The 25,797-nt window shown below is 50.0% G+C and overlaps 1 protein-coding gene across 2 annotated transcripts in view; it reads right to left on the bottom strand.

Moving 5' to 3' along the window:
- The window catches only part of YEATS2 (YEATS domain containing 2), a 1,326,518-nt gene that overhangs the window by 11,544 nt on the left and 1,289,177 nt on the right, over positions 1 to 25,797 (bottom strand). For both annotated transcript variants that reach the window (XM_078665556.1, XM_078665557.1), the window contains exon 29: positions 21,595 to 21,668. In XM_078665556.1, coding sequence (XP_078521682.1) covers positions 21,595 to 21,668 — 74 coding nt within the window. The remainder of the gene's footprint in view (positions 1 to 21,594; positions 21,669 to 25,797) is intronic.

The raw sequence follows: 25,797 nt of genomic DNA, 5'->3' as shown, positions 1-25,797 counted from the left end.
CCAGTTTCTCCCCTTCCTGTAAGTTACGGGGCCCTTAATTCCGTTCCCTTCAATGGGTGCGGAGATCTGGAAGTGAATCAGGAAATGATCGGTCCAGGACTGAGGTAAGATATCAATCATCTTAGTCTCAGTCTGGTTAGCGAAGATCAGGTCCAGAATATTACCACCTAAATGAGTGGGTTTGTGTACCAGCTGATCAAGGCCCCAATTACCACAGATATCATGTAGATTCTTCAGATGATTCCCCAGGAACACGTTGTCCCTAAGATTAAAATCTCCCAGAATCATCAATCTAGAATGGGTCAAAGCAAGGGCAGCAATGGTATCGAACAGCGCCCGATATTGTGTATCCGCGCCGGGCGGCCTATAGCAGATTATACCAGTCAGAATTCTTCCTTTGGGTTCTTGCAGAGAGAACCCCAGTATTTCTATTCCCACTATTCCATCAATCTGTAGGGGGGAAAAATCCCATTTATTCTTATAAATCACCCCGAGTCCCCCACCTCTTCCTTGCGGCCTAGGTTTATGGAACAGATTATACCCTTCCGGGCATGCAAAACCCAACTCTACCGAGGTGTCTGCACAGGTCCACGTTTCCGTGATAAAAAGGGCATCTAGATCCATATCATTTAACAAACTTGACACCTCCTGGTGATGCTTAACCAGGGATCTGCTGTTGATCTTCCCGCAATATAGAGTTATGATATTTGATGGTTGAGCTATTAGAGGTATCCCCCCTATCCTCTTTCCTATATTCAATAACTCTTCCTTAGAGTACTTTAGTACAGCAGCATTCATGGTCCTTGGCCCGTCCGGTGCCCGGACGGGCACAGACGGGCTTTCCTCTGGCGCTCCTCGCGTGCGCTGCGTGCCTGCATATTGGTCCCCTAAATAGTGTGTGGCGAGGAGGGCACGGCAACACTAGAGCGCTACCCCCCCGAGACGTCCAGGGAGCGTCTCAGAGCACCCACACCTAAGATGGCGGTCGGGAGTAGGCGGCTGGGGATTCACCAAAGTGGTGAGTGATGCTGTTTTTAGCAAAATTAAGGTGCAGGTAGTGCGGACGTGTGGGGAGCAAGGGCAGTGAGTATTAAACAATATAACAACACAATGAGTCAATTTTTAACACGAGTCAATTTTTAAAAGTTTTGCAAAATATTACGATGATTTAAAAATAGGTAACGTCGAGATACAATTTCTCCCTGCAGCAGCAAGTCAATCCTAATCAGTACTCGGCGTGAGCCCGACTAGTCCCCTAAATAGAGTTTGCCGAGGAGAGCGCGGCAACACTAGTGCGCTACCCCCCGAGACGTCCAGGGAGCGTCTCACAGCACCCACACCTAAGATGGGGGTCGGGAGTAGGCGGCTGGGGATTCACCAAAGTGGCGAGTGATGCTGTTTTTAGCAAAATTAAGGTGCAGGTAGTGCGGACGTTTGGGGAGCAAGGGCAGTGAGTATTAAACAATATAACAACACAACGAGTCAATTTTTAACACAAGTCAATTTTTAAAAGTTTTGCAAAATATTACGACGATTTAAAAATAGGCAACGTCCAGATACAATTTCCCCCTGCAGCAGCAAGACAATCCTAATCAGTCGTCCGCCCAGCATCATACTGGCGTCGACTCTACCGCCACCGAGGTGGGAACCTGCAGGGAGGAACAACGTCGACTCTGAGTCGAGTTCCGCGCTGCAACTGCATCCATCGACAATGCAGGGAGCACCACAGGGCTGTGCGAAGATGCTGCAGGAGGGCCAGACGTCAGAGTGGGATGCCCCTCCAGGCCATGATCCAACATCGCAGCGACTCCGGAACCGGAGTCAAGGCACTCGTCGGCACCAAGGGCGAACCCGCTTGCGAACCCCCGACCTGAGTCCCTACCCCCACTGTGGGGCCCGAAGGTGCACCAGGGAGAGGGGGGTGACCCAAAAATGGCTTGCAGAGCCCTGGAATAGGCATCCATCTGGGTCTGAGCCACCCCATCATCAGGAAATGGTGGGTAGGGTCAACTCCTGAGGGCCAGTGTCCGGGGAAAACCAGGTGCAGCGGGCCCGATGTCATGCTTCCGCGAGGTTGACAATCTCCATGACTTTTTCAGGTGCTTACCTGAGGCAGGCGAGCGACGTCTGCGGGAAGGACTCCGGGACCTGTCCCGAACAGAAACCTCAGCGTGGGATGGGGAACTGCACCGCTTGGACCCCTCTGCTGGAGACTGAGGCCGGCGCCGCGAGGATTCTGACCGGGACAACCGGGCGGACATCAACTTCATCGATGTTCCTGCAGCGACTCCGGCTGGAGCTGCCAGCAGACGTCGCACTCCATGGAGTCGTGGTGCTCACCCAAGCACCACATACAGATCTTGTGTGGATCCGTTGCAGACATCTGCCGCGTACAGGTCTCACACGACTTGAAGCCCTCAGGCAACGTCACACTGTTCTGGATGCAAAAAGGCTTTGAAAAGGCCTGAAAAAAAACAGGTCAGAGAAACGGCTTCTCCTGGATTCACTTTGGGACACGGAAAAGAAGAAAAACTGACATCAGCGCGTTGGGGGGACTTATATGGCTCCATTGACGTCACTTCCGATGTCAGGACAGAGCCGGGCAAACCGCCCCCCCCCCCCCCCGGCATGCAGAGGTACTACTGGGGAATACGTTTTCCGGATCCAGTCTGACGCCTGGCGATATTCTAAGTTAATCTACGGCTAGATGTCTCTATCAGATTGAACGGATTATATCCCTTCAAAATATCCCCATACTATGTAAAATTATATTTTGCATTCAACAAATGTTAGAACTGGGGGTCTCTAGTTGGAAATGGTATACACCTGTGACCAAATAGGGACCCTTACTTCTAAGTCAGGGAAAGGGGATTACAGTCCTGGATAACCACTTGGTAGCTTGGCACGACCAGACAGGCTTATCTCAGAGGCAGTGTATTAAGTGTTGTGAACACACACAGTAATACAATGAAAAGACTACAGATGGACACTACACAGGTTTTATAAAAAGAAGTATTCTTTATATAGGCTTAACACAAGACCAGAAACAACAAAATGGACTTAAGATGGTAGAAGTATCTTAGTTCAAGTTGATGATAAATGCGACACGTTTCTCACAAAAGTACCTTGGGTGCGTAACGCAAAACAAACAAAAGGTTCGCAGGGAAGGAGATGTGTTGGTTCCTTGCTTCGGGGGAGGCAATGCATTGCTTCTCAGTGCCTGCACAGAGTAGTGTTGAAAATTAGTACGTTTTGGTGAACATTATCTGCGCCATCTTGCCTCTTCCCCTGATGCCACACTTTTGTCGTGCGCACCCGCCATTTTAAGATGCCCCGATCAGAACGAACCCTTTTGCATGCCGCTGGCCCCTGACATAGCCCTTCGCCTTCACTAAGCCTGCACGCTGACCACCCCCCTGCTTGCACCTGCCTTGAATCATAAACCCCTCTTCGGCGCTGCTCTGCCCCAGGCCCTCATCCTGTTCCCAGCGCGACACCTCCCTTCTTCCCTTTCATGATCTCCGGCCCTTAGATGCAAACCCCCTTTTTCCCCGTGTGCCCGTTTGTCTTCCCCGTTCCCAGGCCGACACCCAGCTCTGCCGATACCATTCCTTGCCCCTCCCCGTACAATAGAAAGCTTCCCCCATCAAAGGATCCCCGGGTTGATCAAAGCCCCCACTCCATGAGATCCGATCAAACCCCCCACATTCCGTGAATCGGCGGAATATCCAGCTGCGTGATACTCATCACCTGTTGTGACTAGGGTGGGGACTTCAACTGTAAATGTGTGTGGGAACGGGCCCAAAAGGGGAGTTCCGGGAATGTCTTTTCCATACATCAAAGCTTTAACATGAATGTGTAATCTGCAATAAAGTCATAAAACAGTGTATAAGAGGCCAGGCCTCAGAAATGTAGCTAGAGCACCTCAGAACGATACCTGCTGTCCGTTTTGTTGTGTTCTCCTCCGGAGAGAATAAAAACCTTGTTTCCTGCTTTCCAGTCTCCAGCGCCTGCCTCTTCATTGATTAAATAACTAGAGGGTCACAGAGGCAATACCGCCGGGCAAATATCGATTGTCCCCGACCCGACTCAGGTTTCAACAATTGGCGTCCCAAGCGTGGGGCCCATCAGCGACTCGTGGATCCAGTGGGAGAGGTCCCGACGACAGAGTGAACGACTGCAACGATCGGGAGAGCTCTTGCCCAATAGACCCTCGTCTGGCAGCCGATCATCCGAACTTCACTAGTTCCGAACAGACCTCTCTCGAGTGATCTACGGTCCTGACTGGGGACCATTAGGAGTGCCGTGAGAAATACGAGAAAAAAGAGGACGATCGGGCGCTGGATTCGGAAGACAAGAAACTGTCCACATGGTCCGGGTAAGGTCGTGTAATCACGACAAGGTGCGAAATGATTGCTTGATTGTTTGATTGCTTGATTATTTATAAAATACTAGTATTACTCTTTGTTTGACCTAATTGGAGATTCACTGTCTGCACACGGAGAAACAGTAGGCTCCTTCTCTTTTGCAAACGGTGAAGGATAGGTAACGTAACCGTCGCGCCTATCTTTCTCCCCCACTGACCCTATTATTTCTCAACGGTTTTTGGGAGACTCCCCACTCCCTCACTGATTAACTGGGTTCTTTAACCCCGAACTACTGTTCACAGATTGTCTTCTGGAGATTCTCTGTCTGCAAACCGGAAACAACAGCTTCCTCTTTGCGGTTAGTGAAAGGGTAGAGGACGCAGACTTTTGCGCCCTACTTACTCTCCCCATTGTCCTTTTTCTATCCTATTTATTTATTCATTAATTGCTTGATTGTTCCGCGTTCTTGGTTACTCTTTTTTATTTTTGTTCATGAGGTATTCACTGCCTGCAAACAACGTAGAATAGGAATATTCTGTCTAGTCTTTGCACCTAGTGATAAGATAGGCACTGCTGACTTATTAGTCCCTCGTTACGAGCCGTCATGTCTGTCTTCTCCCCATTGATTGATAATTGGTTCAGCCCGGACCGTGTATTAGAGGTGGACCATATAGCTCCACTAGAAGGCACCCCTAATAAGGACATGTTCATAAACTATGGATTAGTTACCATAGCCTATAATAAATTGTGGCACAGGTATACCAAAGAAAGTCAAGACAAACAGTGGCCACTGGCAGGATCCTTTGACCTTGATAAAATAGAAACGTTAGAAATAGCCCTTCGAAATAACAAGACAACGCCTATTATGCTCGACAGTCTCGGTATGTGGCGCAGAGAGGCTATGCAACGACAGAGAAAAGACGAGGACAAACCAAGTAGAGAAATATACCGACAGGACAACCCCAGGACACCGCTACCCACAAGTTATCCCCCGACACTACGAAAAAGACGACCAGACTTAGGGCCAGACCAATGCGCTTTTTGTAGATATGTCGGACACTGGAAAGCCCAATGCCCGACTCTACTGAGCGTGAGAAAAGGCAAAGGGCCGACAGGAACGACAGACCGGCAGTACGAGAAAAAGCGCGAGACAAAGAAGAACCCGACTTACATAGACAGACCAGATAGAACCACCACGTTTGATTATGCCCGATGGCACAGATTTCGCCAGGACAATTTCAGCGGCATGCTCAAGTTCTCCTAGGTCGGGCAACGTCAAGACGGGAACCCAGCCTCGTTTTAAATTCACAGACGGAAAGAGATAATTATGACCAATAACTGTTTTATATTCGTCTTGGGTCTTTGTATGTCGTACTTGTACTGTCCCCCGTCTGAGTTTGTGTGTATGTAATGTACGAATCCGCGTCATCCCTCTACACGTGTTTCCGTGTTACTCAACCTCTGTTAGCAGAAACTTAGCATAAAAGCAACCTGGAAAGAAAGAAATGGTAAAACAAAATCCGTAGACCATTGATGAACTTGAACTTTTAATTTAACTCAACAAACAAGAAATAATAACGGTAAACTGTAGAAAATGAAAGTCAAACAGAACATTCGCCCCCCCCCCCATTCTGGAACCTTCCGAAGGAGGGTAGGGTTACGGCTACGCCCAACCAGCGACAACCCATATAAGGCGGGCCCCGCTGCCAACTCTTGGTCAGGAAATCTTAACGTATGGGGGAGCCGGAGGAGAGGCAGGAGCCAGCAGCCTGGGCAGTTGTAGGTAGTCCCGCCACATGTCTCCTCGGCCAGCCGCAACGGGCCTGGATAGACTTAAGTAGTCCCGCCACATGTCCAGAGAAGAACGAGGCACCTCTTTCTTTTCCCTTCCGTGACAGCCGCAGCAACTCTGGGCGGCGGGACGTCCTGTCCATACCCCTGCAGGAATGCGTCCAGGTCGGGCTGGGAGGGAGAGGCGACGCGGACGAGCCTCTCCCACCTCCACCGATAGGAGGTCTCCCAGCCCCCGGCCCAACGCCGAACACCCCCAGTCAGGCGATGGTGCCAATACTTCCACAGCACCGAACACACCATGGTGGCACCCCAGTACTTGCGCAGCACCGAACGTGCAATGGTGGCCATATTTTCGGAACACCGAACCTGCAATGACTGCACTGATACTCGTGCCGCGCCGAATGCGCGCCACAGGTGGCCATACTCCCACAGCACTGAGCACAAGACTTGGGGAACACCGGATGTGGAGAGACCTTCATGCGGGGCGATGAAAAAGAGCAGCATGGAGTGCACCGGGAGAAGGAGACGGCGCGAACGAGTCTCCCTCGCCCCCCAGGTGGGGGCATCACAGCTGCACCCCAGCTGAACGTCCCGCTTTCACACAACAGGGACCTCTTCCTTTCACTCCGAAGGATCTCTCCCACTCTTGCAAACTCGACGAGAGTGGCCCCTGTAGGGCCTCAAAATGGCGTCTGGGTCCGCTGGAAGGCGGGCCCCGGCCACTAGAGTAACTTTGACCAGCAATATAACTCGAACATTTGCCCACTGGGGCACGAGCCCCCATCTCCGACAGCATCTCCGCAGCCTTGAAGATCCTACAAAGGTCCCCGGCGGAACCTTCGGCCTCTGCAGGTTTCCGGTAAGGGACGGCTGCCTTGATCGCCAACGAAATAAACGTGACATTGCCACTCCCTCTGTTAGCATGAATTCTAGAACTGCCGAAAAGGACTCTGGTCCAACTGCCAGTAATGGGAAACATTTCCCCCTGATGCTGCTTCCGGACTGAGCCGGCCCCGCCCAAGATGGCGCTGGTATCAATCGGAACTTACGAACACCTCGCGGTGTTCCTTCGCACTAATATAAACTTGATGTTCTGAGACTTTATATGATCCTTTGTACACTTGGCTAGAAAAGACAAGGAGAGCTCACTCGACGAACAGTATGAAAGGATCCCGTTACAAATGTTGATTACAAATGTACAATGTATTATATTTTTTATAGCTGATGTATAACCTCATCTACGACGCACACATACGGTATACATATAGGAAATCTGATTGCAACTATTATGATTATGCTTCTAAATTATGAAAATAAATGCCCCCCCGAACCCCCAGCCAATTAATAGACGTTTTAGTTTCTTACAAATGAATGAATAAAACTTTCCGATGTTTTTATTGCTGCAAACGACACCCCCCACTGTACGCACTTTAGCCATTGCCACGACCGGCCAAATACGACCGCACCCTCATAATCCACGTGCTGAAATGATTTTGCAAAATAAAGTTTTTTTGAAACTATGGACGGGTATTGCATGCTTTATTTTAAAAATGTGGGATCGGTGGGAAAGTTATTTTCTGTGCACCCTACTCTGCTCTCTCTTTAAGGTTAAAAGAAGATGGTTGCCCAGCCCTGGAGGACGGATCGGATCGACAACACGACACTCTGCCTTCAAAGTACGCGACTGACCCATGTACTCTCGCGTAGAGGAAGACCTTGACTTCCAAAGATGGGTAAAACGAACGGTGTAAATGAGGGAATGTAAAAGGAGGGTGAAATGAAATGGTGTAAATGTTATAAAGTACAACGTTCCAAGGTATCAGGGAACGGAGCTGACCCAAGAACCAAAGAACCTTAGAACGCCACAGCGTTGAAAGAGGTTTAAGGATCCCGATAGTGAGATACATCCTTTTGACTAGATACCTCGTACTAGGCACCTCTGGTTTCCTTTTTACGTTTTCCCCGCACACGACCTATAAGGGCACACTGCCCCCCTCCCCTCCCGACCCCAGAAACCATACCCCCGGGGCCCTGCCCCGAGGAGGAAAGACGAGTAAGAGGTAAGTAAAGGACTTATGAATCCATGTATCTGAATATGCGCGAATGCTGTCTCCCCCACCCCCTTTTTTCTTCCCTCTGCAGGTTACATCAGAGATTACAGCCGAGGTGTGGCGAAGATCCGAAGCCTTGCCATGTCTAATACACGAAGCAGACTAGCGCCGCAAGGTGGTGCCTAAGCACGCCTGCAAACTACTCACGTATCGAACAAACCCGAAAAATTAGCACAACCTGATAAAAAGTGATCACCCTTAAACCAGACCGGACGAATGAACCTATGTCACGTATGATGCGAAACTATGAGAGAATGTGTGTGTGTGACTGAGGCGTTGACCCAACTGGTCGAAGGACCGAGAATGCGAGAAAGTGCGACAAAATGGTACCTCCTTTCTTCTTTCCTTTTTCTCAAGGCACGTCCCCTCTACCCTGTCTAATGCTCAAACTGCATGATTACAAGATTCTAACGCAGACCCGTGAATGCCCTTTACTGTGTAATGCACTAAATAGCCTTTCTTGAATACACTGCCACCCTCTCTGTTGCACGTGTACTATTTAGCCTGCCGTTGCGCTCTCTCTCTCTCTCTCTCTCTCTCCCTCCCCTCTCTCTCTCTCTCTCTCTCTCTCTCTCTCTCTCTCTCTCTCTCTCTCTCTCTCTCCCTCTATTTTTGCACTCCCACTCTTCCGAGTGATTAGCCCCGAAATTGGCAGACTGCCACCCCTAGCACACCACCTAATTGGCTTCAAATACCGTCAGTATTTGCACAAAAAACTTGTCTTTAATACAATCACCCTGAGATCGCGTCATTACCTCTCCTTTTCCGCTAGAAGTCAATGAACCGAGGTTGGGCCGTAAGGGAAAGGACAGGTAAGACGACAGAGGTTCCCTAATCTGGCCCGTAATAAGGGAACTACATGTCAACGGCTCCTATGGTATAAGAAAGGACCTCAGAATACGCGACCCTCCCCACCCCGAATTGTCGCAATACCCAAACAGGAAAAATGATCACCCCTGTTACATCCCCTGTATCAGCCGCCCAAAAACTGGAGTTATGAAACTACCCCTCATTTCCGGTTGTGAGAGATGGGTCGATTTATGCCCTTACCACAAGTTTCCTATGTCCCTGGTTGTTTCCCATAAAACCCCTGTCCTTTCTAATTAAGTAATCGGGCTGTAAAAGGTTACGTAGGATCCAGAATGATGTTTTACAAGGTTAACAGACTAGTCCAAGGTAAAGAAATCATCGAAATGAACCCCGTAGTAGTTGAAAAGCAGGATGCATCGATAGAAAAGAAATGTTTAGCCATGTTCGTCTCTCAGCAAAATGCCTGTGTAGTACCATGTTGACAACTCACAGTACCCTTTGTAAATGTAAAACTCTAGAGAACGGCAAATCTTTGCCAGGTTCGTCTCACGAAGGTGGGTCACCATCAGATGAACTGTCGTGACTGTAATAAATAATTGTGAAGGAAAGTCATAGTAAATGCAACAGGCCCGTCACCGGTCATTCATATGCCAGTTGTGAACACTAATATAACGGGCATTTTCATTCTTTGCCTGGAGCTGGGAGAGAAATAGACTTTTTGATTATCTTAATCTGCAAATTCTCTAAAGACTGTCTTTTCAAACTTGTTTAAGGGTACTGCTGTTGGAGGAGAGAAGGACCGGATGTGGGAGCACGAGGCCTGACTGCAGACTAAGGAACACCTGCGACATTAGCCAAGGCGAGACCACGACAGAAAAGAGCTGCAGGACGAGGCACTGTTTTCGACAACATGAGAAGAAAGGGCCGACCTGATGCCCCTGCTCGATGTCCAGTGTTTGCCGACAAGTCCCCGCTCTCTGAATTCGGTCACACGCCCGCCTATCTGAAGTCTCTCGTTCCCCTAGTTTGTTCCTAATTTGGCCTTGCTCCATCCCCCTTTTCCTCCGACCTACCCTATGGACTGTTTTGTACGCTCTTCTTCCGTCTGAACTTTCTGACAATCACCTCAAAGGACACAGGGCGAAAAGGACCTTTCCGACCAGAAACGCGAGGAAAGGGTCGTGCCCTGCAACGCAGAACTTAGAATAGAGCTGGACTTGTAGCTCCACCGCCGGTGCTCCACAGCGCCAACGAAAGGCAACAAAGAATAATGAGAACTCGTTAAACTTCGAACATTTGACATCCTCAATCGCCGTTTCTGCTAGGCCTCATTTCTCTCCCAGCCGCCATTGTATTGATCATGCTCCAATCCGAATCTGATATATGTAATAACCTGCCAGTCCACGTTATGAAATGTACTTGCTGCTCTCGCTACAGAATCGTTTTTGTATTGCATTCCTATGACTTTCCTGCTAAGCAAATTGATCAAAGTTTATCAAATAGGTCCACCTCCTAAAAACTAGAAATGTTAAAATGTATTGTTTACAACTCTTTTCATCTAGGGTTCCTACCGTTTTCTTTCTCATGCCCACCACAATAGAACCGAGTAGAAAATGAACCAGCAAGATGTCTTGAATATGTTAAAGGGAGGACTGTTGAAAATTAGTACGTTTTGGTGAACATTATCTGCGCCATCTTGCCTCTTCCCCTGATGCCACACTTTTGTCGTGCGCACCCGCCATTTTAAGATGCCCCGATCAGAACGAACCCTTTTGCATGCCGCTGGCCCCTGACATAGCCCTTCGCCTTCACTAAGCCTGCACGCTGACCACCCCCCTGCTTGCACCTGCCTTGAATCATAAACCCCTCTTCGGCGCTGCTCTGCCCCAGGCCCTCATCCTGTTCCCAGCGCGACACCTCCCTTCTTCCCTTTCATGATCTCCGGCCCTTAGATGCAAACCCCCTTTTTCCCCGTGTGCCCGTTTGTCTTCCCTGTTCCCAGGCCGACACCCAGCTCTGCCGATACCATTCCTTGCCCCTCCCCGTACAATAGAAAGCTTCCCCCATCAAAGGATCCCCGGGTTGATCAAAGCCCCCACTCCATGAGATCCGATCAAACCCCCCACATTCCGTGAATCGGCGGAATATCCAGCTGCGTGATACTCATCACCTGTTGTGACTAGGGTGGGGACTTCAACTGTAAATGTGTGTGGGAACGGGCCCAAAAGGGGAGTTCCGGGAATGTCTTTTCCATACATCAAAGCTTTAACATGAATGTGTAATCTGCAATAAAGTCATAAAACAGTGTATAAGAGGCCAGGCCTCAGAAATGTAGCTAGAGCACCTCAGAACGATACCTGCTGTCCGTTTTGTTGTGTTCTCCTCCGGAGAGAATAAAAACCTTGTTTCCTGCTTTCCAGTCTCCAGCGCCTGCCTCTTCATTGATTAAATAACTAGAGGGTCACAGAGGCAATACCGCCGGGCAAATATCGATTGTCCCCGACCCGACTCAGGTTTCAACAGTAGGGGATGCGTTTTGTTCTTTACCGTTAATGCGTTGATTCTTGTACTGCGTTCCGGTTATGATGTGGCAAGATGGCGCCTCGATGCGATCCGACAATCCGGTGCGATGCGATAAGATGGTGCCCTTGATGCGATATGACGACGTGAAGACAATGCATCCGGCGGCAAACTCTGTAACTTTGGAGCCGTGATAGGCCCTGCGACGCGCTTCTCCGGTGATGTGACGGCTACTCCCGGGTGGCGACACACTTCTCCGGTGATGTGTCGGTAAACAGCTGCGACGAAAGCACGCTTCTCTGGTGATGCGGCGGCGTCCTCTGCTGCGGCGACACGCTTCTCTGGCAAAGAGACGGCAACAGCTGCAACACGCTTCTTCTCATTGAGTCGCGCTTCCAACTCCCAGCGGCATGCAAGCTTCTGCAGATAGAAATCCCAGCAAGGAAAATCAGAGGGGAGCTGGTGGTGAAGTCTTTTGTCCCCAAGACTTCAGCAGGAGACAAGTACAAGTTCAAGCCCTTGGAAAAATATTCTGCAAGATGATGAAAGTTCTTTAAAAGTTCCTCCTCCTTTCCCTGGCAATGAAGGCACCACTGCAGGCCAACACAGCAACACAGCAAACTGGCAGTCCAAACTCCTGCAGCTTCCTTGGTTCTTCTCAGCAGAGGGAGTAAAGTTTTATTCAAACAGTATTGTTAGATTTCAAGTTAGTGAGGACCTTACCTGCTGAAGCCCAAAATGTGGATTGAGCCTGTCTGTCTCCTAGGAGATTCTGAACAGGAGAAGCAGCTGCCCAGCCCCCACCCCCAGGCCAGCAGACCATTGGCTATTCAGCTACCAGGCAAGTCTGAGCCCTCCTCTCACACCTGCCCAGGCCCCTTAAGGCCTTGCTGGGTGCACCCCAAATCATTCTCCTCCATCTTGTGAGTTGCACCCTACCTGTGCCCCAGATTGCAGTGAGCAGAGTCCAGGAAGTGGTAAGGAGACAGACTAGTGCTGTCTCTTCCCAAGACAAAAAGTTGTTTAAAAAACGATTTTCACTTTCTGTTTTTACTGTCTTTGCCTGTGGTTGTTGCAGTTAAAAATTGTAGTTTTAGCCTGCCTGTACTTGCATATTTGATCACCTGTGTTGTGTTTTAAACTTGTGGTTTTCCTTGCTCACGATTGCCTCCATTTAGCGTGTTGAATTGTGGGACTTGCAGTCCAACCTCTGTAGTTTGTCCCACTCAATCCTTGGTGACAATTCTGTTTTCCCTCCAAATTTCTTCTTTGCTCTGTGCTAATTTTTGTGTTCACAAGCAAGTGAGACCAGCCCCCTTGCCTCCTCTCCCCCCAAGCAACAGGGATTTTCTACATCAGAGTGTGCTTCTGTGAGCTGTTTAAACTGTATTTACTAGGGCCTGTGCACTTAGTTTTTTGGCCAGCAGAGGGAGTAAAGTTTTATTCAAACAGTATTGTTAGATTTCAAGTTAGTGAGGCCCTTACCTGCTGAAGTCCAAAATGTGGATTGAGCCTGTCTGTCCCAGGAGAAGCAGCTTCCAACTCCCTGGCAAGCAAACCTTGTCTGAGGTCGCTGGGACCTTATATGGTCTGCTAGTGGTTGGTACATGTCTACACTGATTGGTTTTTGTATCTGGTGTTTCTACCTGGATTAGGGTTAATGTCCTCATTGGTTGGGTATTTGAGGGTTCTGATTGGTTTCTGGGTCTGTGATCAATCATTGTAGGGTTTTGACTAGGGCTTGGGTTAGGATTTCTATTGGAAGTAGGGACTAGGGCTACCTGTGCTATTGGTTGAATGGACTTGTTTTGGGACTATTGGTAGGGCTAGGGCCTTTATTGGACGTAGAGATCAGGGTTTTTGAACTGATTGGGTGCTTGGACTAGGGCTAAGATTGTCTGTAAGGTCCTGGTCTCCTATTGGTTCTAGATTTTTAGGGTTAGTGTTGTGATTGGATAGTGTTAGGTCTAGGGTTCCCATTGGCTGAAGGGCCGGATCGATTGGTCTGGATCGGTCGACGTCAGTCTGGCTCCGTGTCCACATCGGGGTAAAGGCTGGGGTCGATGCCGGCTGGGGAACAACCGGCATCAGCTGCGGACGTGGTGCCCGTGGATTCGGCGCCGGGGGAGGCGTTATCAGGTTGACCAGTGCCAATCCGGATCCAGGCCTGGATCAGAGGGGACCATGCAGTGCCAGGGCTGAAGCCGCCGGCGTCGAAGGCCCAGGACACCCAGCATATTTAGCGGGCCCAAAGGTGCGCCAGCGGAGTCGGGCTGCCCAAAGATGGCATGCATCGCTTCGTAGAAACTCCGAAGCTGGGCAGAGGTCGCTCCGGGTCCCGGGAAGAGAGGGAAACTCGGAGTCGACCCAGCGGGTTCCGCACGCAGAACCGCGGAAGGGGCACCGCCCGCATTCCTGGTCGCGTCGGCCGATGGACGAGAAGAAGTCGAAGAGCGACGGTGCTTCTTCCACTTCTTCTTGTGCTTCGACTTACCTGAGCAGTGCGAACACTTGGAAGAGGACTGGTGGTCGCTCTGCGACCGGTCCCTCGAACTCCCACACGATCGGGACCTGGAACGGCACGGAGCGGACTGCAGGGCCTCGAGAAGCTTTCGGGACCGCTCCTGCAAAGACTTCGGGTTTATGGTCCGGCAGTAGGAACACGACTTGGAGTCATGGTCGGGTTCCAGGCAAAACAGGCACACATGGTGCAGATCCATCCCCGAAATCAACCATCGGGCAGGACCTGCACGCCTTGAAACCGGGCATCCCTACGCGCACCAGGAGTCAAGGACTCAAATCAGTGTCGACAAAAGTCGTTCATAAAAGTCAGTTAAAGTGACTGGAGGCACCGCTCTCTCCGGATCTGCGCTGGCTGGCGCAAAAAAAGAAAGAACGGATGTCAACGCACGAGGGCTGCATCTGAGTAGCTGCCGAGATGTCATCCTGGCGACCACGATGCCAAAGACGAATGTGGAGCCGAACGATGCCACCTTTCGACGCGCAGGGGTACTGCTGATGAAAAATTCTCCGGATCCAGTCTGACGCCTGGTTGTAATTCTAAGGTAAAGAATCTATTACTAATTGTCTCTTTCAGATTTATGTGACAATCTTGCTGGGGTACAGTGAGGTCGAAAGGGAACACTGTAGAATATGATTTTTTTTAACACACAACAAAATGTAAATACCTGCAAATAAACTGTACACATTCAGTTGTTACCAAATAAAAAGCTCCTCAAGCTGGTCAAAATATGCATCATGAGGCAAGGACCTGTAAGGAGTCTCTTCTGCCATCAACTGCTGTTATTTGCATCATGATCTGACCGAAATATCCTTCAACTTTGAAAACGTTGCCAACTTTTGTAACAGATGGGCAACGTCATCAACCGTGCCATCAATGATGGCGGTGGCATTGAAACAACAAAGGAGGCTAATCAGGGTAGGGTGGTGCCTGGAATGCAGCTGGCGGCAGAGGCCCAGAGGGATTTTAGGGACCGCAGGTTCATCAAAGGGAGCAGCAATGTTACAGAAGTGGGATAACATAGCCCAGGTAATATCGGCAATCTGTGTGTAGTTATTACCAGGGGCTGAAAACTCCAGATGGAGCGGATGCTATAGGTCTGGGCTAAATCTTGTGTCAGTTGCGCATCTACCAGGAGAAGTTCCAAAGACGATATTGAGGCAGGAGTTGCATAACAACTCTGCCAACTAGAAGACCTACCTATTGAGCAGAAGTTACAATGAGAAGCTGAGAGACGCTCTTGTGAGGTTTCTTGGATACTTTCTTGTCAACATTAAGCTGAGTGGGACATGGACACTGAGCGACGATGGGCCTGGCTATCACTTCAAGCATGTGCCTTAAAAAGCTTTGCTCTCCTTGATGGAACTGGTGTGCATGATACCACATTTCTAAGCACTGATCATGGTACACCCACTACCTCCCTGCTACCCCCAGACCCCAGTCTAGGATCTTTTCTGGTTCTGGGTGATCCCACCTCTGTATGGAGACTGCAGTAATAGCATGAATCTAGGTATCAGTCACCCTTAAATATATGTGCACACAGTGTCAGTTCGCACACAGTGTCAGTTCAGTGTCTTACCACTCGAGTGGGATCAGTCCTCACATGTCAGACTTGTCTGCCTGTGCCTTCAAGCATGGCCCCACACTCCATTTGACTGGTGGTTAATTGGCCGACAGCTCTTCTTCTCTCCTGCCTGGGGCACTGGGCCGCACTGCGGTGCACCTGCTCCACATCTTTCGGCAGCAGGGGATGACATTCCTTGTTCGTCATAGTCACGACTCAATTAATTGTATGTATCTCTCGATGTCCTAGTCCTTGAGTCAGTACCCTTACCTAGGGCGGGAATGTAACTTACACAAGGATCTCAACTTTTTTGCATGTTCAGTGAAGTATAGCTTCACTTCTCGCTCTCTGATCGCCTTCAGGTGCACGAGTACACACTCAGTGCACTACTTTGAGTCATGTCCTGAGCTCAAACACAAGAGAAGGCCATGCGCAGGTTTGTGACCTACTTATGTTTTTTACAGTCCCTGCATGGTTTGAAATCTTCAGTTTCAGAATGGTTCATTGTTACCTAGCACACTTGATTTTATTTTAAGGAGTCATTAGTAGGCCCCAAATTTGAGATTGAAGCTTCAGATCCACAACGAAGGCTGCGTAAAAAAAAGAACTGATGTCAGTGCACAGGTGTGGCACTTAAATACAGGATCGCTCTATCTCTTCCATGGTGGCATGGAGCCGAAGCAGAGCTGCGCGCTCTGGTGCTTATAGGGAATTCTTAGGTAAGGAAGCTGCTGTTAAAAGTATTGATCAGAAAGGAATACTACTGGTTAGGCAGTAATGCACAAGTTACTACTTGTGTAAGGATATATCTGTAAGAGATATTAGTTAGTGATAGATTCCTTATCTTAGAATCAACACGTGTCAGACTGGATCCGGAAAGTTTTCGTCAGCAGTACCTCTGAGCGTCGGAAGGTGACGTAGTGCGGCTCAGCGTTCGTCACTGGCGTCGTAGGCGCCAAGATGTCGTCACGGAGACTACTTAGGCGCCACCCATGCGCGCTGACGTTAGATCTGTACACGACTTTCCACGCCAGGAACGCAGAGCCAAGCAAGAAACTGACCACTGCTGCCATGAAACTAGGGCCCTGAAAGGGATGACCTTAACCCTAGAAATCAGTTCGCAGAACGGGGAGGATGGGTGGGGCCGTAAGAAATCTATCACTAACTAATGTCTCTTACAGATATATCATTACACAAGTAGCAACTTGTGCATCTGAAAGAGACACGTTAGTGATAGATTCCTTACCTTAGAATAGATACCCCAGCAATACCAACCCCGGTGCTGGGTCTGCGAACAAGATTACACCAGAAAGTCAGAGAGAACAGAACGGCCAAAGAAGCCATCTCTCGACTTGACTTCCAAGTCGGTAATGCTTGGTGAGCATGTGCAGCAAAGCCCACGTAGCTGCCTGACAAATGTCCTGCAAGGGAACGCGCGTCCCAAGGCAGTAGTGGCTGCAGTCGCCCTGGTAGAATGGGCACGCAGCCCCACAGGAGGCTCCTTCTTAGCCAATGAGTAATATGCTTTGATGCACAGAACGACCCACCGAGAGATGGTCCGTTTGTGCACAGCCCGACCTTTTTTGGCGCCCACGTAACCAGCAAAGAGCTGGTCATCCACCCGGAACTGTTGTGTGCGCTTCAGATAGAACGAGAGCACATGTTTTGGGTCCAGACAGTGGAGCCTCTCTTCCTGTTTTGAAGGATGCGCAGGTGGAAAGAAGACGGGCAAAGTGAAGGTTTGCCCGATGTGGAATGGCGTGACAACCTTTGGCAGGAAAGAAGGACGGGTCCTTAAAACCACCTTTTCCAGATGAACAGAAAGGAAAGGAGGTTTAGAAGAAAGAGCCTGGAGATCACTCACTCTTCTGGCAGAGGTGATAGCTACCAGGAAAGCTGTCTTGAGAGTGCGAAGACACAAAGGACAGATATGAAGGGGCTCCAAGGGAGAATCACCAGATATGTCAAGACAAAGTCCCACTGAGGCATGATGAACGGCACAGGAGGAAATGGGTGCGTAATGCCCGTCAGAAAACGGTTAACAACCGGGGACTTAAAAAGAGAAGGCTGATCTGGAAGCCGTAGAAAGGCAGAAATGGCCGAAAGACAACCTTTGATAGTGCCCAGAGCAGAGCCCCGCTGGGCCAAAGAAAGACGGAACAGAAGGACTTCGGAAAGAGGGGCACAAAGGGGATCCACAGCCTTAGCTCTGCACTATGCCACAAACTTGTTCCATCTGCAGGCTTATACCATTTTAGTGGAGGGACGCCTGGCTGCCAGAATGACATCACAGACTTCGGGAGGAAGATCAAAAGATGTCAACTGTCACCGCTCAATCTCCACGCATGGAGGTGGAGGCTGGACAGGTTCGGGTGGAGGATCATCCCCTGCTGCTGCGACAGAAGATCCTCCCGAAGAGGCAGTCCGATTGATCGCCATGTTGAGTAGCTCGGGATACCAGTATCTTCGTGTCCAATCCGAAGCCTCAAAGATGACTTGGGCCCGGTCGTGCCGAATCTTCTTCAGCACTCTGGGCAGAAGTGGTATAGCCGGAAAGGCGTGCAACAGACTGCAGCTCCACTCATGACGAAAAGCATCGCCGAGCGAGTGCCGCCTTGGAAATTCCAATGCGCATAACTAATGACATTACGCGGTCTCTTCGGTGGCGAATAGATCTAACCAAGGCTCTCCCCAATGCAGAAAGAGACCTTGCGCCACGTCAGAGTTCAGACGCCATTCGTGATCCATCAAGCACCGGCTGCTGAGTTCGTCCGCCCTGGCGTTTAGAGAACCTGCCAGGTGTTGAACCACAAAGGTAATGGCTTGATGTTCCAGCCATGTCCAGAGTCGCAGAAATAGGGTCCACGACCCCACCCCGCCCTGTTTGTTGCAATACCACATGGCGGTGGTGTTGTCCGTGAACACCTGCAGAACACTTCCCCGGACAGTGGAAAGCAATGACTTCAGTGCAAGTCGGATCACCCGAAGCTTCAAAAGACTGATATGGAGCCGGGACTCCGCCAGAGACCAGAAGCCTCTTATCTCCGCCTCTCCCAAGTAGCTGCCCCGTCCCAGGAGGGACGCATCCATCACCACTGTGTGCTCCGGTTGGGGAAGGGAGAGGGATCTGCCATTGACCCAATCGCGATTTGTGTGCCACCACTGCAATTGTCGTGCAGTGCCCTCCAAGATCTGGACATGATTGGACAGGTTGCCCTGATGCTGTGCCCACTGGAAATTCAGGTCCCACTGCAGAGCCCGCACATGCCACCTGGCATGTTGCACTAGGAGGATGCAGGAGGCCATCAGGCCCAGGAGCCGGAGGGTCATCCTGACTGAAACCCAGGATAGAGGCTGAAAGATTGGAATCATAGCCTGAATATCCCGGACTCGCTGCTCGGGAGGAAAAACCCGAAACCGCGTCAAATCCAGAACCGCTCCGATGAAGGGGAGCTTGTTGATGGGAGAACCCCCTCAAATGCAGGAGGTCGGCCGTAGTCTGAAAGTGGGTGACAACTGCCTGGGGCGAGCCCACCTTCAACAACCAGTCGTCAAGGTAGGGGAAGACTGACACCCCTGACCTGCACAGGTGAGCTGCGATCACCGCCATTACTTTCGTGAACACCCGAGGGGCGCTGGTAAGGCCGAAGGGGAGCACAGCAAACTGAAAATGCTCCTGCCCTACCGTGAACCGCAGGTAACGCCGGTGGGCCGGCAGGGCGGGGATGTGAAAATATACGTCCTGCAAGTCCAACGCTACCATCCAGTCTCCATGGTCGAGGGCAGCCAAGACCTGAGCCAGAGTCAACATTCTGAACTTCTCCTTCCGGAGGAGGCGACTGACGTTCCTGCGGTCCAAGATGGGGCACAAGTCCCCTTTGTCCTTCTTGGGGACCAGAAAGTAGTGAGAATAACAACCATGTCCTACTTCTGGCCCAGGAACGCGCTCGATGGCCCCCTTGGCCAAAGGGACCATGACTCCTTGTTGGAGAAGCGCAAAGTGATCCCCCGACATGTGGAGCACCCACCTGTCGGAAGTGACAGAACGCCAGTGGGGGAGGTAATGTCGAATCCTACCACCCACTGGTGTGGGGTGCACTCCAAAGCTCGGACTAGGAAGGCTTTGAAGCTGATGCTGCGGGAACGGGGGTGGACTGACCGGCACGCTGGCCCCCTGTGCCGCCACGGCAGCCTCAACACCCACGGTCGCGCTGAGTTTGGTTCTGTGCAGGCTTCTGACTGAAAGGGCGGGCAGGGGCGCCGCTTCAGTGGCCACGAAAGAAACAAAAAGCAGATGTGGCTGGGCGCATGGTGGAGAGACTTAAGGACTTGGCCGTAGCCCGGGAGTCCTTAAAACGCTCCAGCGCACTATCTGCCTTATCACCAAACAGGCGAGTACCATCAAAGGGCATGTCATAAGAGAACTTTGTACATCCCCTGAAAAACCAGTGGACCGCAACCAGGCGTGGCGATGGAGGACCACTGTTGTGGAAATAGCCCTACCCAGTGAATCCGCGGTGTTCAGTCCACACCTGATGGTGAACTGTGCTGCCTCTTTCCCCTCCGCAACAGCTTGGGAAAGCACTGTCCGAACCTCCTCCGGACACTGAGGCAGCACCTGCGCAACAGTGTCCCACACAGCGTGGGAATAGCGACCCAAGAGGCATGCAGCTTTGATTCCTTATCCGGCGGAGCGGTAGGGAATGCGCTTTGGGAAGTGGAGGCCTGGATGATGGCGGACAGAAAAACAGGGTCACCCGGGGCTGGGCTATGGCACCTGGCCCCATTCTTATCCACGGGGACTCCTGTGGCTGATCTAGACCAGGTGCCAATCAAGACGTCAGTTATGGCCTCATAGAGCTTGCTGCCGGCTGAAGCACCTCAGTGAGGAGATTGTTCTTGAGGGTCACTGTAGGCAGATCAAGGTCAAGGACCGCAGGGCTCGAAGGCGTGCCAGTGGGAGCCCGAGGCCTGAAAAGGCGGTCCATGGCTGCACCTGGGCAGGAGTCGCAGACGGACCCGGATAAGGTGGGTAGGCCGCGGGACTCACAGGCTCTAAAGGAGGCGCAGGGGTGGGAGCCCCAGCCCCCACGTCCATATCCGGAGACCGACGGGCAGATGTCGGAGAGCAGAAACGCTTCTTCGACTTCTTATGACGTCTCTTACCCGATTCCGAGTGTGAAGACTTCGACCCCGAGGAGCGATAACGATGGCTCCGCGATCAGGCCCTCAATCGACCCCTAGACCTCGAATGGCGCGGAGACGACTGCCGGGACTCCAGCAGCTTACGGGACTGCTCCCTTAAGGCCTTCAGAGCCATGGCCAGACAGTCGGAACATGACTGGGATTCATGGTCGCGCTCCAGACAGTAGAGACAGATGCCATGGGGGTCAGCCACCGACAGGCCGCGCAGGATTTAAACCCAGGCATCCCTACGTAGCACCAGGAGTCAAAGACTCAAAAAAGCGAGAGACAAAAATTCTCAAAAGTATCATCAAAAAGTGACTAGGGTACATGCTCTAACCGGATCTGCGTTTGCTGGTGCGGAAAAAGAAAGAAATTACATCAGCGCGCATGGGTGGCGCCTAAGTAGTCTCCGTGACGTCATCTCGACGGACGTGGAGCCGCACAACGCCACTGTCCGACGCGCAGGGGTACTGCTGACGAAAACTTCCCGGACCAGTCTGACGCCTGGGGATTTTCTAAGGTAAGGAATCTATCACTAACTTGTCTCTTTCAGATACTACTGTTTTGGTAGCCGTATTCTCCAACCAAATGAGCGTACACTGATCATATAAAGGTGCAAAATATTTGTAAAAAATATGTGATAATCATATGGTACTAGAACAACAAGCAAACAGTTCTATACAATCTGGTATGTGTAGGTGAGGTGCAACGGTAGAGTACCTGTGGTACGAAACTGTTTGGTATCCCACAGCCAAGGCTTCCCGGAGGATATCACTCACCAACTGCTCCGTTGCCTAAATTTAGAAAAGAATTGTAAAAAGAAATCAGATAAGGTTAATACAAAGCTAAGTGGAGTAAATCATTTTTCCCCAGGTGTCCTCATTACGAGTTGCCAGTTAATTCTGATGGGCCTGCTAAAGCAGGTACCAGGCCCTTCAGAAAAACAAGGTGGTTAGAAACACCATTGATAACTTGTATTCCACACAAAGATTTCAATGACTTCAGGAAACAAGTCTATGGGTTGAATACTATGGAAAAACATTCTATAATGAGCACAATATGTTAGAATTCAACATCTTTCCCCCCAAAAACTGTAAATTCTTGTTATTACCCAACCCCAGGCATTACCATGACCCTTTGTACAGGAAAATCCTAATGAGGTCCCTAGAGCGTGGCACTGAAAAGTGTAACCTTTTAATACCCTACCATGTCTCAATAAATTTAAAAAATGAACTCCCACATGCTGGCAGGTTTCAGTATTTAAAAAGCAATGCTTTCCACTGTTCTGTCATTGCGTCAGACAGACTAGCATACTGATTTAAAGAAAAATGTACTTATCTTCCTTAACGATCTTTCTCATGGATCTACCTGCAGTTCCAATACCCTTGAATATTCCCAGACGTGGACTGGATACGGTAAAACATTGCTTTAGCTGTGTTGCATTGGTAGGTGGTGGCAACTGCATTGTGACGTCAGACATGGAATTGGGATGATGGCACCAGTCATAAAACCTTGAGACCAACATCCCAACAGTAGTTCTGCTCTGTGTTGCAGTGACGTTCAAGATGTTTTGAGAGAACTTAAACTTCTGTATTGGTGCACTGCATAACTAATTTGGTAACATATTAAAGACTATTCTATGTATAATTTGTAAGAGTTTCAACTCCACTGGAAGGGGATATAGGGAGGTCAGTGCACAATCTGCAGGTAGATAGCGTAGCCACTAGGAAGATTGCTACTGAAGTAAAGTTACTTTTTCTTCTGATGGATAGTTCTACTTGCAGATTTCTCACCTAAGAATAGATTTTCAGGCAATAAATTGGCAGGGGAGAAAGTGCAGAATACAGTTTCTATATATTTCTATATAAGAAAATCTTGAAGTACAGAGCGGGCAAAGTGTCCATCTTTTCTTACATCAGAAACCAAACAGTAAGCTTTGGTGAAGGTGGAGAGATGACCACGTAGCCACTTTGCATGTCTGCATTGAGCAGTTGTGGAAGATTATGCTCTAGCTGAATGAGCTCTCATTACTTTCAGTGGATCTTTTTGTTTTAGCGGAGGTGTAACAAATCTTAATGTACAGGATAATCCATCTAGAAATTGTGTGTTTTTGAACTGGTTTACCTTTTTTTTTTTTACAACCTTGGTAACCAATGAACAGTTGGTCATTTGATCCTAAGTCTTAATTACGGTTGATGTGATAGTGTACTGCTCTTCTGAGGTCTGATCTGTATAGCCTTCCTTCTTCCTTGAAAGGATAGTGGTGAGGACAAAAAGTTGGAAGTGCGATGGACTGTCCCAAGTGTAATGGGGACATCACTTTAGGCTGAAAAGCAGCCTTGTTTGCAGCACCAATTTGTCTGCGAAGAAGCACTGAAGTGGGGGATGAACAGGCAGGACTTTAAGCTTGCTAACACATCGATAACCCTTCACCGTAGGTTGACTTTTCCGATTCAAGCTAAATGGTGCTCAGATTGCGCCACTCAATATTTATGCTTGAAGGTGTAGGCTGTGAAGATTAGGGTGCGGAATCTGTCCTAATTGAGACAACAGGCTTTCTCTAAGCAGTAGATTAAGAGTAGCTGCTGTATTGAGGAGCCATAGGTCTCTCTACTACACCCTTCCCGGCCAATATGGGGTGAAGTGTATGACATGGGCCTGCTCTTGGTGAATCTTCCACAGAACTCAAGGAATCAAGGGTACTGGAAGAAACACATAGTGTTAATTTCTACGCCAGCTGAAACGCAATCCCAAATGCTCCCTGAAATGGGTACTGGAGAGTTGCAAACAGGTCTACCTAACGTTTGCCTCAAGGCGTGCAAAGGTCTTGGGCTGTCCTCGGTTGAAGATTATGCCACATTCATAGTCAGCCAGATGACACCAACTGAGGCTGTCGGCTCTGGTGCTGAATGAGAAGCCTAACTGGATACCAGATGCAAACTGCATTGATGCACCCATGGTCCAGAGCCTCAGGGCTTCTCGACAGACAGCCTGAGACCCTAACTCCTCCTTGTTTGTTTAGGTACCACATTGCAGTTGTGTTGTCGGATAAGATGAACAAGTTAATTAAAATGCTTTATCTGGTAGAAAATCCATCAAGCTGCAGATTCCTTACCTTAGAACGTTCCCAAAGGCCTCTAATCTTCACCTCTCCCAGGTGGTTGCCCCAAACTAGAAGTGACTACTATAAGCTCTGGTTGGGAGAGATAGAGGTCTGCTGTTGACTCTATTGCTGTCCTTGATCCACCACAGCAGGTCTATTGCAGTTCTCGCCGAAATCTGGACCAGATTGGAGAAATTCCCCTGATGCTGGTCCCACTGAGTCTTCAAGTCCCATGGCAGAGCCCGTATGTGGCAACGGGCATGGTTCACCAACTAGATGCAGGAGGCAATGAGACCCAGCAGCCTCAGAGTCAGTCTCGCTGAAATCCAGGATAGCAGCTGAAACATAAGAATCATAGCCCAAAAAGCCTGGACTTGCTATTCCAGATGATAAGCTCAAAACTGCACTGTATCCAGAAGAGCTCCAATGAAAGGGAGAGTCTGAGAGGGAGGCAGGTGTGACTTCGGCACGTTGGTAGTGAACCCCAGGGATTGCAGGAGATCTGGCATTTTCTATAGGTAGCAAGCCTGCCTTAAACACGCAATCATCAAGATAGAGGAAGACCGGAGATCCTAACCTCCACAGATGTGCTGCAACCACCGCTAACATCCTGTTGAACACTCAAGAAGCACTGGTAAGGCGGCAGTGGGAATACAGTGAACTGAAAATGCTCCTGTCCTGACCCACCATGAACCACAAGTAATGTCTGTGGGCAGGCAGGACGGAGATGTGAAAATAAGCGGCCTGCAAATCCAACGATACCATCTACTCTCCAGGGCCGAGAGCAGATAAGACCTAAGCCAGGGTGAGCATCCTGAATTTTTCCTTTTTAGGTCTCGCCTAGACGAAAGCAAAGCGAAGCTTTGCTGTCTATGGCGAGACAACTTATGTAGTTACTTTTGGGGGAATGTGGACAGCAGAGTTCCACGCGCTTCTCCTGGCCGAGATTTAACCTCGGGAGCGCGCACGTCGCCGTGCCTCATATTCCCATTCGCAAACAAAGCCTCACTCACGCATGCGCACATACACAGCCATACACACACTGCATACACACACGCACCCCCCCTTAAACAGACACACGCGCACACAGACAGACGCACGCACGCACACACACACTCAAACAGACACACACCTCTCCTCTCCCTCAACACACTCACCGGTTCTGGCGGTGCTCGGCGGCGGTTCTGCCTCACTGGCGGCGGTAGCGCTTTGCGGGGCTCTCTCACCACATGAGAGCCCCGCCTTCCCCATGCGCCCGGCCGCTCTTCACCAGGTCCCCCATCTCGGGACCGGGACTCAATCAGGAGCCTGCGTGGCTCCTCGGGCAGTAGTTTCTCTCTCCCTCTCTCGCCGCGATGGGGCGGGACTTCCGGTTGGGGCCGCGATGGGATTGGCCAGCTGCGCAACCGCTTCCGGGTCGTCGCAGGCAGCGCGGTGGCCCGACGTGGACTTGAACAAACTCCTGGGCTGCGGTGGTGAATTAAAGGCACATGAGGGGTGGGCTCCCTCCCTAATTGAAATATGCCGCGAGGAAGGCACTCGCTCGTTTTTTTGTTGCTTGTGGGTTTAATCTCAGTGGGTTTTGAATACAGTCCAAAATCTGCCTCGTTACAACCAATTTGGAACCCTGAGCAAACGAGAGTTTGCGCTCTGAATCTGGATTACGACGTGTGTAATGCCGCACTTTTTCACTGAGTAAATTTAGCAGGTAAAGCTGGTACTATCCGAGTATTGCAGCTACTGATGAGGTAAAACGGTGTGTATGTAAAGCGCGTTGATACCTACGGGTTATGCTAGCGCTATATAAAACTTTTTTTTTT

This window comes from Lissotriton helveticus, chromosome 11 (genome assembly GCF_964261635.1).
Source record: "Lissotriton helveticus chromosome 11, aLisHel1.1, whole genome shotgun sequence".
NCBI classification, from domain to species: Eukaryota; Metazoa; Chordata; class Amphibia; order Caudata; family Salamandridae; genus Lissotriton; species Lissotriton helveticus.
The sequence above is the reverse complement of the archived record's forward strand: the minus strand, read 5'-3'. Positions and strand labels throughout refer to the sequence as shown.